Here is a 17,095-nt window from a genome sequence, read left to right as displayed (position 1 = left end):
GACTTTGTGTGGACTAGACAGAATGATTTTTACGTGGCTCTCAAAACTAACAGGAATAAATACCCCGGAAGTGCACCGCCAGGTTTTTGGAATGAAGTAGGTAGGTAAAACAAAATTTAAAATGATAACAGTTTTCGTAAGTTAAGCGCTTAAAAGTAAAATTTTTCGTCAGTAAATCAGTTCTTAAAAATTATGACTTTTTTAAAGTCGTGGCTAAAATTGATTCAAACTTCATTGATAGTCTTGAAAGCTAAAAAGATCTAAATTATGGCTACTTTAAAATAAAAACAGTTAAACAATACAATTTTTAAAAAGTTTAAATAAAAATGAACTATTTGGAAAACAACATAAAAAAAAAATTCAATTCGATAAAATTACAAAAACTTATAGTGGCACACAGAATTGATTAAGTCAAAGAATTTAAATATATTTAAATACAAACAGGATTGTGGTCTTCAGCAAAGGCGTATCAACCCGGTGATTTGGTAGGGTTCGGCAACTTCGTCTACAAAGCAAGCCCGAATCACAATTCTAATTTGAGGTTGCCTCCAAACGGGGAAACTTGGAAGATAATGATTAGAATATGATTGTCTCTGGCTGAGACGGGGATGTTTTTTGTTTCTTTAAACGTTTTATAAAAAAATATTTTATTATAAATAAATAATTTCGAAGATAACTGCTGTAAAAGAAGATCTCTGAAAAAATAACATACATTTGTTTATGAAATTGTTTAAAACTAATCATTAATCACAAAAGCAGTGATTTCTGAAAAAATGAAAATCTTTTAGTTTTACTCTAAGTTTATGGTTTTAATTTGTTATATTACTATGGAGTGTGTAAATTTTTTATTGTTTAAATAATGGTAATACATATACAAACTATTGTAAAAAAAAAATGCAGATTGACATCTTGTTAAACAGAAGGCATAACAGCCATAACAGCTTCTTTTTCATTTAACTGTTTAAACTTAATGGTTCGTTTTGTTTGTTTATATTTCGTTACTCAGAGTATTCTAATAAACTTTTAAATTATGAAATTTACATCCTACAAAACTTAAACTAGACAACTATTTTAAATTAAAACTAAAATCTATTCAGTTTAAAAAACTTTTAAAAAGTTAAAAAATATATATTTCTAGTTATAGGTTATTAAGAAATGTTACTTTGACAAAATAGCAGTGTGTAAAGTTTGTAGTTTTTCAAAATTTATCATGAACTATGTTAAATTTATGTTTTTATGAGCATCAGTGTTAATTTGTAATCAAACTTAATAAAAAAGTATCTTTTCGTGAATACCAAGGCTTTTATTTGTAGTTGAAATAGTTTTTTTTCTAATTTAATTATTTTAAAAATAGTTGTTTTTGTTTTTAAGAGCCAAATAATTTAAAGAAGATAAATCTTTAATTAGTTTTGAAACGATACTTTCTTGTTTATGGAAATAGTGCTACTAAAGTGTATGTTTTGTTATACTTAAGTAAAAATATTTACTAAGCTAAAGCTGTAAAACCTACGAAAACCCATAAATTTCATTATAACCTTACTTCAAAAAATAATTAAATCAGTTTCATGATACAAGTTACAGTTTTTTTTTTGTTTAAACAAGCAAGTTATAAAATGGTTAAAAGTTTACTTCTATCCTACGCACATTTTCAAATTTATTTATATGTAGTTTAAAAAAACGAAGCATGTAAACAACTTAATACCTGTATATTATAGTGCCTGTTGCGCCGACTTTTGAGCTTCGCGGTAAAAATTTTTAAAGCATGGCAAATCATGTAAAAAAGCAAGACAAAAAAGTAAATAAAGTTAAAACTACGTGAAAATCCAATCTACCTCGGAACCTGCTGACTTTGCTGAACTGGGATGACGTCACTTGAATTGTCCGAATGTGATGACGGAACAGGTTATAAACAAACGTAAAAGCGTTTAGCTGTTCGGTTTTAATTGCTGATTTGTTTGTTTAACTTCAACTTTTGTAAATAAAATAATAAAATAAACGAAGCATTTTAAATTTTAGTCTACTGTATACACTAAATTAGGTTCCGTATTAAGTTAGTTTAAGCTTTCTAAACTTTTATTGAATTAAACCGTAGACCTTTACAGTAGTTAAAATATGCTTACAGTAGTTACTTTTAATTGGAATGGAAAAGTTCTGTGGAAATAAGTTCAAATCTTTCCAAAATTATGCCGAAAACCTTTTTTTTTTTGCAATTCTCCATTAATTACAAAATATCTAATAAGAGTTTGAAAAAACAACTTTTCAGTCCTTATACTTTGTGCACCTCGAAATAAAATTAGTGTGCACACTAGTGTGCATGGTTACTTTTATTTTATTTATTTGCCAAAATGTGTTTAGTATATTAGTGGTTTACCGGTTCCACAAAATTAAGATCTGGATCTTTTTCTTTTGTTATATTTTTCTGTTTCTGTTATTTTATTTAAAAGTGTTTTATTAAAGTCAAAAATCCAATAGATCACTAGTTTTAGTGCATAAAGAAGTATAAAATATAGCAATGGTTGCTCAAGTATTAATTTTATAAGTCAAACTTTACAAATGTATAGTAACAGAAGTAAACGAAACTTTTCTTAAATTCAAATTCCCAAAGTGGGCCACGACAAATTACGACAGAGGGGGCCACGAGCAGCAAAGGGGTAAGATGGGGGGCTATGAGCAGTAAAGGGGGAAGAGGGGAGGCCATGAGCAGTAAAGGAGCTACAGGGGTCCATGAGGTCATAATTTGAAACTTACACTAGATATTCTTGAGATGCAGACGAAGAGAAAAAAAAAGTCTTAGGTGTATTTTATGGCAGTTTAGAAACTTACACTAGATATTCTTCAGTTGCAGATGGAGAGTAAAAAAAAAGGTCTTTTTTACCGTAGTTTATGAGTAATCTTGTTGAAGGGGGCCACGGCTTTTCAATTTCTTTAAAGAGGGGCATTTGCAAAAAAGTTTGGGAAACCCTCTTTAAAACTAACGTTAATTTTAAAAATATATTTTCTGTTTGAAATTTTTGTTTTTGATTTAAAACCCTACAAAAACTAGTATTGATAGAAAAAAAATAACTCTAAGTAAGCCTTAACAGAATCAACTGAAACCTCTTACGAAAATAGCCAACATTTAACTCTTACGTTATATATCAACTGATTGATCACTAAAAACTTTCAAGCTACACATTTTTTAGAAACGAAAAAATTTAATTTAAAATTATTAATTTGTTTTTAGTGGTGAAAGCGCATAAGTTTAAGTTTTGAAAAACGGTTTAAGCTAAGAAGTAACTTTATTTTACGAATTAAATTACTTCCTAAAAATTATTTTTGTACACAATTTCTGTTAAGTATATATTGTAAGTTGAGGTTTTATTGAAGTCTATGAAAATAAAAAAAAAACTTGTAAGCTGGTTATTGTGAGTCTAATACTATTAAAAGTTGTTTGTTAACCTAATCATGCATTGTAAAATATTGGCTATTTTATTAATGAGTATTTTAAGTCCTTTGAAACATAAGAAAATGTTTATAAATACATATAAAATATCAATTTCTGATTTTATATTACAATAAAAAACATTATTTACAGTGATGCTATTGCGTGGGAAAAGAATCAACTAACTGAAGAAATTTCAAACTCAGACTACCACTCAGAGAATGACAAATTATCAAAGCTAAAAGTTCTAAGAAAAACTCTTAATGGTCACAACACCGAATGGCCAGAAATTGTTGTCGAAAGTAAATTCTCCTTTATTTGTAGCAGTGTTAGATCGTCTTGCTACTGAGCTTCAATAATCGAGTGTTGTGAAGAAAGCAATATAGACGACCAAAGCTATTTGTATGTGGGAGACAGAAAAGTCAAGATCATGAAAGGAAGAGAAATTGAGGAGGCTGAAAAGGGGCTAGAGAAATTAAGAAAAAAGCTTGATGCTAGGAAACTTTTTCAAACACGATTCTTGCAGATGTTGGTTCCAACTGAGGAGTGGCTTTTTAATGACTCAAAATTTAATTTTGAGTTCGAGGAAGAAAATGTAAAAATCAATACCATCGAATTGATTTTGAAAGGTTTTTATGGGACCGATAGGAGTACCCCTTTCCAGTTTGAGTTTAATGGTGACAGTGAAGCTTAAAACTTTGTAGTTGAAATAAAAAATGATTAAGACAGATAAAAAGTACAATTTTTATAGTATTTAAATGGTTCAATTAGTAGATTGGTAGTTTTATTAAAAAAAAATTCTAAAACTTTCTAAATTAACGATATAAAAAATAGGGTAAGTATAGTTAAAAAATACAAACTGTCATATTCGTTTTTGATATTCGATTTTAAATTTTATCATACTATAATCTCTAAAGTGGCTTAATAATTTTAAGCATATTTTGCATCATTCATGAACGAGCATAAAGTTAATTTTGTAGCAAATTTATTAATTTTTCAAAAAAAAATAAAAAATTTAATGCCAACTATTTTCCTTATCTTATAAGCTATCTAAAATTTTATAATTTTATTTTAGAGAACACACCTTTGTCTTTAAATTAAAAAAAATAATTTGGTTTGGGGTTTGAATTATTTCATGGGGTCCCTCCTAAAATAAAGGTTTTTTTTTTCATTATTATGGTGTTACAACCAAAAATAAATATTTTTTTATTTTATTTTTAATTTTTTTCCTTTAGTTTGCATGTTATTTAAACTCTTAGATGTTTATTTTATAAATAATGTTAATATCTTTTACGATTTGGCCCCAAAGCAAAATGATGTATGTTACACTATCATTTGCCTTGGCCATTTCCTAGATAAAAATTGATAAAAGGAAAAAAAAATTAATAAGAATGTGAATTACAACAAATTTAATTAAAGTAAAATAATTTAATTAAATTTGTTGTAATTCACATTCTTATTAACTTTTTTTTTCCTTTTATCAATTTTTTATCTAGGAAATGGCCAAGGCAAATGATAGTGTAATATACATCATTTTGCTTTGGGGCCATATCGTAAAAGATATTAATTATTTCTAAAATAAACATCTAAGAGTTTAAATAACATGCAAACTAAGGGAAAAAAAATTAATAAAAAAATATTTATTTTTGGTTTTAATACCATAATAATGAAAAAAAAAACCTTTATTTTTCGAGGGACCCCATGAAATAATTCAAACCCCAAACCAATTTTTTTTTAAGTTAAAGAAAAAGGTGCGTTCTCTAAAGTAAAAAAAAAATTTAGATAGCTTAAAGATAAGGAAAATAATTGACATTAAAGTTTTATGTTTTTTGAAAATTTTATAAATTTGCCTATAAAATTAACTTTATGCTCGTCATTCATGAAGAAGGCAATTTGTTTTTAATCTGACAGGTTAAAGATTTATGAACTTTTAAGATTACAATCAAAGTTGTCAACTTAGAAATAAACAGAACATTATTATTTTAGACTTTTAAAGTGTTATTACCAAAACAATGTTTCACCCATTTAAACAATATAAACGAGATCTTCAGTTTTTGATAAAATCTTATTGAAATAGATTGATTGTGTTCTAGGTTATATAATAATTCATTTATATATTTTCTTAATGCTCAATTGTTAATTCAAATTTTTTTGTAATGTAAAATGTAGTTTCCGATTAAAATTAAAATCAGTAATTAAAACGACCAAAGTTGTTTTACAACTTGTGAATTTTTATAGCAAAGACTTTTTATAACACTTAAATATAATTACTACTTATAGTGACAAATTTCGAAACAATGATAATATGAGTTTTTGTAATACATGTTTTTTTTTTCAACACAAATCATATTAAAAAACTATTTTGAATATTTTGGTCAATGAAATACACTTTTTGATCAAAAACACAGCTTTAATTATTAATAGAAAAAGATAAGTAATTTAATATTATAAAAACTAATAAAGAAAACCAAAATAATATCTTTGTTGTTGTTTAATCGAAATAAAAGTAAAATTTAGCTGTTAAACCTTTTGAAATAGTTTATCATTAAACTATTTTTTCTAACAAAAATGTACAATGTTAGTTCTGTTTTTTTTTTTAATCAGTTTAATATTCTTAATTTAGTTAATTTTAATATTTTGTTTTACTTATCATACAAGTGTATATTGTTCAAAAAAATTAAAGTGATGAAATAGGAAATAAATTGTTTACTTAACTGACAGACTAATGTAATTTATTTTGTTGTTCAAATGTACTTTGAGTTAAAACTAAAAAAATAGTTTTTTAAAATTGATCAGTCACAGCTTCTTATATTAAAATAAGTTTATACATACTAAGTGTTACTCTTTTTCAAACGAAAAGTTTTTAAAATATTATTAAAATAAAACTAATAGGTTTTGTAGTATTTCAATCTTACAATCAACCTACAGTCAATTTTTTTTAATAAGTTTATTTTTAAGGAAAACATACTTGTATTGTTTTACTGGGAACGGGTCTAAATTGCACGAAGAAAAAAATGCACGAGGTTACTAAGTTGCACGAGGGGACCAAATTGCACGAGAACAAAATTGCACAAGTGCACAAAATTGCACGAAGCTAAATTTGCACAAAGCCAAAATTGCATGAGGGCAAAAAACTGCACGAGGGAACAAAATTGCACGAAGACGATTTTGCACCAAGGGTCAATTTTGCAAGACTTACATTTTTGCACGTGAGTAAAGAAATAAAGAAAACAATAAAAATAAACAGAAAAAAAAATCTTAAATAGTTTAATAAAAAAAGTTACTGGCCAAGGGTAAGGGGTGACAGTGATAGTAAAAAATATAATAAATAAAAATTTAAAACATCAAAAAAATTAAATAGTTTAACTTACCGACCGAGGATAAGGGGTAACATTGATAGTAAAAAAAAAACTAAATTTAAAAAATTTAATAAATAAAAATTAATAAAATTTTTTTTTTTTAATTAGGAAATTTAATCCGTGCAAAATCGTCTGCTTGTGCAATTTTGTACGCTCGTGCAATTTAGACAGCTACCCTGTTTTACTATCCAAAAAAAAATATATTTACAAAGATAAAAACGTAAATAGAAAAAAAAAATACATCTATGTGAAAAACTGTGTTATCTTGTTTTAACAAACTAAACTAGCGAACTAAAATGATAAGCTGATGAATTTGAAAAACAGTTTAAAAATACTATTCAAAGCTTTGAACTCGGGGTAGGCAAGCATTATTTCGTTATAAAGGGGAAGTGGCCATAAAAGATAAATTTGCGAACATGTAAACAAGGGTAGCGAAATTATATTTGTAAAACGTCAATTAGATATTCTCATGTTCAAATTAAAATTTCTTGTAGGAAATATTAAAAAAACTCGAATCTTATGCTTGATATTTCGGGTATGTTGTGACCTGTAAACAAAAATTAAAACTATGACTGCGGGCAGCAAATATATTAAATTTCGAAATTTCGCCAGCATTCACCTAATGCCTGCCGACCTCTCTTTTAGAACAAAAGTTACTTTAATCTTCAACAAGAAAGTGTTCATCAAAAAATTTTTTTTGACTAAAGTAAAGCTTATACACTATACTTTTATTATGTTCAGCTTTCTTACATTTTGATTGTTTTATTTTTAGGTTCGAAAAAAATTCTTATCAAATTGCACCTTATGGATTTACTGTTTTCTTTGCATAATACCGAGTTTTTAAACATACTTCTAATATTAGATGTGTTTAGTCGTTTGATTATAAATATATACCAAAAAACTATTTCAAAAAATGTATTTCTAAAAATTCTGTTAAATTTCGACGTTGTATTATTACAGCTATTATAAAAGATTTTTCTTTAAATAAAGCAAAACCTAAAAAAAAAGTTCAACTTTAAAATGAGATACATCTAAAAACTGTAACGAAAGAACATACTAACAATTTTAAGATTAAAATGCTCTGTATCAAAACAAACAATAAATTATTCATATCAAAAATTTTGATTTCTTATAAACTACAAAGTAATTAAATAGATCAAACAGTGGTTCAAAGTTCAAAGCAATACAAATTAAAAAATCAAAAGTCGTCATCATTCTCGTCATCGATGTCGTCATCGCTGATCAGCCCGTCGCCTCCGTCCTGGGGCATTATGACGTCACTGTTGAACTCGTCCAGTTCTGAGCTGGTCAGCGAGTCGTCTTCGTCATCGTACATCCCGTGACGACCTGTGAAAATTTGTGTTTGTCGACAAAATTATCTGAAACGTGATCGTTATTTGATGAGTTACCGATTCTATTTTTCTAACAATTTTATCTTCCAGTTTTTTAACATACTTTTTCAGAATAACTTATTTAATGCACTGATTAGCTTATGGAGCGAAAATAAGTTAGTTGGATAAAGTTTAAGAGAATTAAAGAAAAACATATAAACAAAACAAGAAGTACCAAATTACTTTAAACTTACGACGTTCTCTATAACCAAAAAATAAATAATAAAACAGCTTGGCGGAGTAACTGAAAGATCCAAGTACAGTAGGGACCGCAATACCTACTCGAGAAGTACACACCAAATCTCGAAAATGACAATCATTAAAAAAACAATATCATGATATTTTCATTAAAAAATAACGATTAGTCTACTTAGGTCGTATTTATACTTAAACTGTAAACATTTTTTATTATAAGGTGAGTAAAGTTTGTCTGCAGACTGTAAAGTACGCATGTAACACAAGGAAACCATTTTTAGCCTGGGTTCGAGGTGCTTAGTTTTATGGTGTACCTACTTTTACCTATTTCGAACCTAAACGGCTGAAGATAGTAGCAACAAGCTATACGAAACAACTTTACTGCTTATTTTGAATACAAATTAATTTTAAAATTACCTTAAATCTTTCCAGCACAGTATACTTTTCTTTATTGGATTTCTTTTTTTCTTGATCGTAGTTAATTATTTAGGAAGTTGTACTTCAAAAATTTTTAAACGAAATTTTATTCAAATAGAATGCTTATTTTGAAGTTACATTTTGTAATAAATTAATAAAGCCCTTTTAAAAGTGTAGAAGTTTGTTTTAATAAAAATAATTTGCACAGTACTTTTTTCTTTACTGAAATAACATACGCTTCTCTGTTTTCAAAAAGTTAACACAGTTCAACGTAGTTCTGTAAGAAATGTTAATGCTGCAAAAAAAGAATAGAAGAAAAACAAGGTGAATATGTATATTGACTAAATAACACATGTATAAGCATGTATAAGCTAAATAAAGAAACTCAACACACAGAAACTATGTATTTTTATGTTAGCTAAATAAAGAAAAGTACAGTAACCTCTCGCATCTTTACGCACTCGTGTCGTTACGCACTCTCGTTTAGTTACGTATTTTAGGGTTCTAAACTAAATAAAAATTTTAACTATTTTAATACTGCACAAATAAATGCTAACTCACATCTCTATATCTTTAGTCTTTGAAAACTTATTTCCTTAACTAATTGATGAATATTTAGTTATACCTCAGTATATCAGAAATTTTGTTAACAATAAGAGATAAAATCTAAGTTTATTTTTATGAAGGCAAAGGTCAAATTAAAAAAAATTGTAGTATTATTAACAGTTTTTATTAAATATTTTTTTTTTATCTTATGTATTTTTGTTGAAGAATAGAAATCAATTACAGCACCAAATGCATTTTTTTGTAAAAGACTATAGAAATAAATTTTAGTATACACATCACACTATTTCATAATTGTAAAGAAATGCTAAATTATAAATTGAAATCGCTAAGTACAATAGAATATAAGTGTTCAGTATCAAATAAGTCACATATAAATAAAGATAAAATCTATTTGTTATAAAGTAAGTAAAATTTTTCAACAAGTATTATTATTTTATATAAATTTTAATACTTTTTTAAATAGATGTATAATTTTATCTTTTTTTTCGTATTTATAAATAAAATAAACAAATTGTTTAAAGTTGGAAAGTCCCCAGTCTACTTTTAACTAGAAGCAATATCAAAAACAGCCATTAAAGTAATTATATTTGGTACCTCTCGTATCTTTACGATCTCTGTATCTTTACGAATTTTTTCTGTGGACACAATGTGCGTAAATAAGCGAGAGGTTATTGTACTGTGAATTTTTTTTTTATATATTCAAGCAAACTTGCTTAGCTGGGATCTGTGTTAACGAACCATTAACTTTTGGCTTTAAATATTTCAAGGTTCATTCAATAAAAACATAAACATTATAAGTTACAAAAATAACAACAAATTTAATATATCAATAAATAGCTTACTAATATAAAAAGTATCAATTCGCAAAAACAAGTATGGAAAGAAACTGTTAATTGTATTTACATTTTTTATTTTGTAAAATGAAAAAACCGTGCTTTTTTGTATTTCTCCCATACCTCAACAGAACTTTTTGAGTGAAGGCTTAATTATCACAAATTACTTTGTATAGTTCTATGATATTTAGATAAATGTTGTTAAATTATGTATTTTAAAACAATTGAAGTATAATAAAATTATAATAAATAACTATAACATTGTTTTTCAAACTACAATATATTTAATGGTACACTCACGACTCCAACCGGCGCACAATTCTAACCCATTTTATTTTATTTGTTTATTTGTTTTTTATAATCACTGTTACCCTTACCCTTGGTCTGTAAGCGATTCTCGGATTTTATTGAGTGAAAATTTTGCGGGTTAGAACTGTGCGCAGGTGAGAATTGAACACTGGTTGGAACTGAGCGTCTCCCATATTTAGTAACAAAATTTATTAACCTTGAGTTAGTAACATAAAAATACGAAATAAATTTTGGTTTTTGAATTATCGTTTTGCATAGACTTTTTTTGTGCCTTATAATAAAAAAAAACACTATAGAGAAATTTTAATATAGGTCGTTTTATATCTTATGATTACTGATTAATGTTTAAACCATGTTTTAATAGTTTTGCTTTCTTAATTCTATAAAAATAAGTTTGTAAACATAACTTGAAGTTTTAAGCCTTATTAATTGATACTTAATATAAGGTACTTATTAACACATATGGTGAAAACTAATTGCTATTTTTTATATATAATTGTATTTATAATTATAACACACACATCTATTAATAACTTCTCCATATCTTCTTTGCCTTGATGTACTAATTTTTTTACAGAACTCCATTGCAGTATGTTATTATTGATTTGAGAAAGAGAAACAATGTTAAAATCAATAAAAGTATCTTTAAATATTTCGTTATTATATTCCTAAGAAAATGTAACGTCTCGGACCTTTTATAAGAAAACATCATTAATAACTAACTATTCAAACATTTGTAACAACATCATCCTTTTACATGGAAAACTTAGATGGAATTTCATACAACCTTTAAAAAAAACTCTTTCTTTTTGTTAACCTAAGTAATATAAGTAGTTTTACCTTTTTTAATATAGTCTCTTATATAAGTGATTAAACAACTTTCAATATTTTATGAACGTCTTAAGTTTTTTAGTTAGACAACCTATAAGTTTATAATTCATTTCACCCTAAGCTTAATATCACAAGTATGTTCAGGAATAATTAGTATGTACAATTAACAAGAATTAAGAAACCAGAGTGCTTATTATCAGACAATGTTCGTAGTAACAAGATATACAATTGACAAAATTGCTAGTAATTTTAGTGTCTTTATAAAGCTTAGAAAAAAAACAATTTGTACAAAATTATAATGCAAAACATTTTCAAATTTTTTTAGAAAAAAATATTTCTAAAAATCTAAAAAAATGTAGTCTTGCAAAATTATAATAACACTTTTGGCGTTAAAGTTAAAAATTAAATTATAAACGTAGTAAAAAACTTTCAACTTGGTACAAAAATTCAAAATGTTTCATATCATTTCTAGATGGTGCTTCTAGTGGCTTACAATAGTTATTTTAAAAGTTGTGATTTCTATTTAGCACAAAATAGCAAAAAATTTTTAAACATTGATTAATACATACGGATTCTTGTCACCAGGTAAAAACACTATAAAATTCAAAGTATAAAATTAGCTTACTTTACAGAATTGATAGTAAAATTATTAGTTTTAATTAAAACAGTTTTTTTTTCAAACATTACCAACCTGGCTGTTGCATCATCAAATTTTGTCGCATATTGGTCGGATTGCCAGGTCTTCGGTGGTTTCCCGTGGGTATTTCCCCTTCTTCGCTTTCGTCACTCAGATCGTCGTCGTCATCGATTAGAATGTCGTCTGTGACGTAACAATAGAATAACTAATACAAACTAAAAAGTAAGAAGTGTAAAAATTAAGTTGTTTAATACATGAAAACTGATGATGAGTATTTTATATAAGATTATTCTAAATATTTTTTTAAATAGAAACAACTATAAGAGATTTATTAAAAAGAATAATTACTGAGTGTTTCAATAATTAATTTGTCAATATATCTTTTTATAAAATAAACTGACCTTCATCATTACTAAGAGCGTTTTCATTGAACGGATCGCTCAGAATGACGTTCTTTTCTTCTTCTTTCAACCGGTTTTGTATCTTCTTTCGATTGTCTTCGTTTTCATTAAGTTTTAGCGTTTCCATACTACATATTTGTTCTAATCGATAAGCAAAATAACTAAAATCAAAATTTTGAACAAATGAAAGGACTAGAATTCTTAAACACTATAGTATTAGGGCTACAAAACAAAAAGTTTAAATAATTCAAACGTTATAAAAAAAACTCTAATGGCTTATTAAGTATAATATATTTTTGAGTTAATAAAACCAAAAACAAAACTAAAAATTTAGGCCTCAATGACCTCCCGGGAGCAACTTTTTACAACTTGGTCTTATTTTTTAGATGTTTATCAAGATACAAACTGCTTTTCATTGCTTAAAAACATTTAAGGTAATTATCGAAATATAGAGAATCAAAGTTAGGATTTCAATGCTCCTTATGCAAGACGCAAAATACAAGAGCAAAAGTTGTCATCTCTTGCCGTTTTAAGTGATCGTTTCAAAACTAACTCACTTAATAATTATAATTTATCAGTTACGAATTCTGGATTAGGTTTCTAAATTTTCAAGCATAACTTAAAAAATATATAAACAAACAATAACTTATTTCTAATTATCCATAAGCGTTGTTAAAATCTATCTGTTACACTTAAAGCTTGTAAATACTGCTGAAATAATACAAATATTATGCTTAAAAGGGCATACTTTTATTTTCAAATACCACCGTTTTGAAGTGCAACAAAAACAATCTAACCGTTTGTAAGCGTCCATTTGAGACTCGAGGTAGTTGATGTTGCGAAACTTGATGAGGTATTCTTCGTACTTGACCTGAAGTTCCGCTTCCAACTTTTCAAACTCGTCCATGAAAGCGGGTCTCACATTTTGCAATGTTGACAACCTTTTACGTGCACGCTCTAACTCGTTCTGAATGCAAAGTTAACTATTAGCTTTAATAACTATACAACTAGAAATTAAAACTTTGTAAAAGAGATAAAACACTTTTTATATCTTTATTTTTTTAATAGATTTCGTGCTGTTAAGTTAGAAGCTTAATAGTGTTATTTAATAGTTTATAGCAATTTTTATAGTATGCATTATCGATAGGATGAAAACGTAACCAAGTATGAGAAATTAATTTTTATATAAACTATAATTTTAAAACAGCTAACTAGACATAAGCTTAGTTTGTGTAGTGAGCTTTATCAAGAACAACTAGAAGCATTAAATTTACTAAAAACCTGAAGTTATAAAACTACTTAAAGTTTTTTTAATTACAAAAAGTGTAATATCGTAGTCAAAATTAAAAATTATTCTAAATCAAAAACTTTAAATACGTCTAAAAGGTATAAAGTTTATTTAAACCTTTCTTTTTTTAATTTTAGCTTCTAAATTAGCTTCATCAGCAGCAACATTGTCGAGTTTTTTTATTGTTTCTTTTATCTCCTTCTCAACTTTAGCTATTGTATCTCTAAACACAAATATTTAATCATTTTTCATTTTTATAACAGTAACTCTATATTAAGTTCTATAGGAGACTAAAAATACCATTATTATTAAATACAAACTTATTTAATTTTACAATTTGTTATACAACATGTTAGTGTGATAACATAAACAAAATTTTGTATAAAACTAATTTCGTTTTACAATTGAAAGACTCTTTTTTGTTCTTCTTCATCTATTATTACAAAAAACTTACCTAGTTGTTAAACTAAGAAATTTAATTTTATTTATTGTTGTAAATTTATTGTTGTTTAAAACACCTAAATCTAACAAACAAATTTCAAATTGACAAAGGCACAGTTCTACATACATATAGTTAATAAAAACCTCATATCTTTTTCAATGACGCTTATGTCAAGTGGTTGGGCTAAGGCGTCTTGTCTCGCCTGTCTTAAGGTGATTTCTTGTGATAGCAGCTGGTAAAGATTTGCACCACATTTTGTTACCTGAGCTGAAACTTCTCTGACTGCTCTTAAATCATCAGCCTTTGTTACTGCACAAAATAGCTTTGAATTTCAATTTTTCTTAATACACAAAACTAAATAAATTTAAACTTTTTCGATATCTACTTGTCAATTAGAGGTATATGTAGTACTTAAAATACTATAATGATAATATGTTCGTACTAGTGATATAAAAGATCCACATTGGATTAGGAACAAATTGATAGAAAAGACCACACAAACAAATCTAAAGTATTATATATACTTTTATAAAAAAACTATCAACCTATCTTGTAAAGGTTGACAAACATTTATAACTTTTTCTTGTGCTATAAAAGTTTTAAAATGTTCAAAGGGAAATTTAAAGGCAATTTTAAAGTCTAATCTTGTTGTAAAAGTTATTCTTAAAATTGAATAGATAAAATAATTTTGATTAATTTAAAGTCAACTTCCTTTCTTCTTTTTACGACACAAGAACACTTTTTTTTTGTTTTGTATTGTACAATTAAAAATTTTAATGGAATTTTTATCATTATAAAGTCAACTAATTTGTACTTTAGTCACTTTTCTTTAAAAACTTAATTAAATCAAAAATATACAAAACAAAAGTTTTTACTATTATAATTAGTTATTAGCTAGAACCAAATTATAGGCCATAAGTAATGAAACACAGTATGAAAAAAGTGAAAGTAAAAATTAACAAATAATATTGAACAAAAAAATAAGCTAGTAATAACTTCTTTAACTTATTATATTTGTTGAATTATAGAAACTCAAGTTTTATATATATGGAATTAATTAAATTAAATCATATTTAAAAAGTCTGACAAGGTTCTTACTTAACAGTATAAAACATTATTTCCTGAAAAGTGCACAATAATAACAAATAGTTAAATATAACAAAATATTTAATCAAATGCATATTTTATAAATTGCTTATTATAATTTTTTTTTTGTTAATTCTTAACTTGTGTATACGTTTCTATTAATCAACTATTTGACATTCTATTGTGCATACATAACTTTTGTTCTGATTAACTCTACACAATTTTTAAACTGTTGAAAAGTACTGGTTTTATTTTTTAAATTTGAGTTTTTAACTAAAACATTACAACAATTTCCAAACAAATACAAAACAAAAAATGCTAACTCACAGTTTTTATAATAACTATTTGACAACTGATTATCACCAGTAGTATCATCGTTTACAGAGGAGTTGTTGATTTCTTTCATTGCATTGTACAGAATTACAGTAAACTTCAACAGCTCTTTCACAGCATAACCATCAGCCATGTACAATCGCTTTGTATTGAGTTTTACGTGTGCTCTACTTGCAATAAACTGGGCCACCGACTTTATAAAGATAACACGATCTTGCTCTGTATCGATATCAGTTGGAAGAGATGCATTGTGATCGTACCTAATAATATTTTTCTTATTAAAAAGTGTGAAAATATTTCCTAAAAAATTTTTGGGTAAATAGAAATTTTTGAATTTTAGAACATATATTTTATTAAATTTATTTAAAACAAATTTGAATCACAAACATAATTTAAAAAAAACTTTTATATAATAAAACTATGAACTAAAAATCTAATTATGTTTATAAGTGACTAGCTAAATGCATAAAACAAACTACATACAAGATTTTTTTAGTTACAAATAAATATTGAAATTATTAAGCCAAATACTTTAAGCAAACCTATTTATTAGCCATAGCAAAATTTCTGAAACCAAGTTAAAGTTAGGAGTTTTAAAGTTTTCCATTGAGATTAACCTTGGATACCCAAGACTTCTTAACATTTCAGTGAAGTTTCTTAGATCACGATAAGACATTGTATACTTTAACTTTATAAGTACTGCAGACAAGTTTTTATTATTTAAAAAGAAAATGAATAAACTAGAATATTATAATAACTCAACATAATTATTTCTGGTTAGAGATAATACAAGATTACACAGACACAGCAGCTAAACTTTTTCAATAAGCATAACTGGTTTAATCAAATTATTATGTCTAAATTCTTGAGTGTGTAGCAACCCTGTTTTAATTAGTCAGGGAATCACCATAGGCTTAGTAAACAACTTACTTTTAAACATGGCACTGTGGTGTAGAGATTTTAATGGCAGCATTGAAAACTATAATGTTTGATAGTCAAAAGATTTAAAAATACAGTATACACACCAAAGAAATAATTTATATATATTAACTTATTTAAAATTTTGTAATTTGTAAATTTTGCAATTTGTTGATTTCCCAAATAGACATTCTGCTGATTATTCCTTTGGTTCTTTGATTGATCATGTTTGTTCTAGATAATACTAAATTATTATTGCTAAATGTCAATGATGTGGATTATGATATATCTGACCATATGCCTATTATTTGTGAAATTAAATGTGAAAACTCTAAAAATGAGTATAGTGATCTGAAGTCCTTTTAGGAGTTCAGTAAGTTCAAAGTTGGAGCTTTTCTGAATGATTTGAGTGTGAAATTGAGAAACATGAGTTAGTATGTTGACAATTGTGAAGATGTCAATAAATGTTGGGACGAATTTGAGAGTATATGTAGTGGGACGGTATTTGATCATGATCCAGTCAAAATATTAAGTAAAAAAGAACAAAAACTAAAAGCTAACCCGTAGATAACAAAAGATATCATCTCAATTAACTTTAAAAACTTTATGTTTAAATTTGCCATTAAAGATAAAACAAAAAAAAATATGTTTTTTTTCTTAAATTTTG

General features: G+C 26.3%; 1 protein-coding gene across 2 annotated transcripts; it reads right to left on the bottom strand.

Moving 5' to 3' along the window:
* Positions 1-7,865: 7,865 nt before the first annotated feature.
* On the bottom strand, positions 7,866-16,197 carry LOC145840570 (clusterin-associated protein 1-like). Of its 2 annotated transcripts, none has more exons than XM_082947870.1 (8): positions 16,053-16,197; positions 15,505-15,770; positions 14,235-14,400; positions 13,767-13,872; positions 13,159-13,328; positions 12,362-12,489; positions 12,015-12,143; positions 7,866-8,127 (listed from the first exon to the last, which is right to left on the bottom strand). In XM_082947870.1, the coding sequence occupies exons 1-8, from the start codon at positions 16,184-16,186 to the stop codon at positions 7,979-7,981; spliced, it is 1,248 nt and encodes a 415-aa protein (XP_082803996.1). In that variant the 5' UTR covers positions 16,187-16,197; the 3' UTR covers positions 7,866-7,978. The 2 variants fall into 2 exon arrangements, with proteins under 2 accessions (XP_082803996.1, XP_082803997.1); XM_082947871.1 differs by having other exon boundaries at positions 16,128-16,197.
* Between the last annotated feature and the right edge of the window lie 898 nt (positions 16,198-17,095).

Source organism: Thalia democratica, chromosome 7, assembly GCF_965202585.1.
Source record: "Thalia democratica chromosome 7, ktThaDemo2.hap1.1, whole genome shotgun sequence".
NCBI lineage: Eukaryota > Metazoa > Chordata > Thaliacea > Salpida > Salpidae > Thalia > Thalia democratica.
Note: the sequence above shows the minus strand (reverse complement) of the source record. Positions and strands in the feature narration are given on the sequence as shown.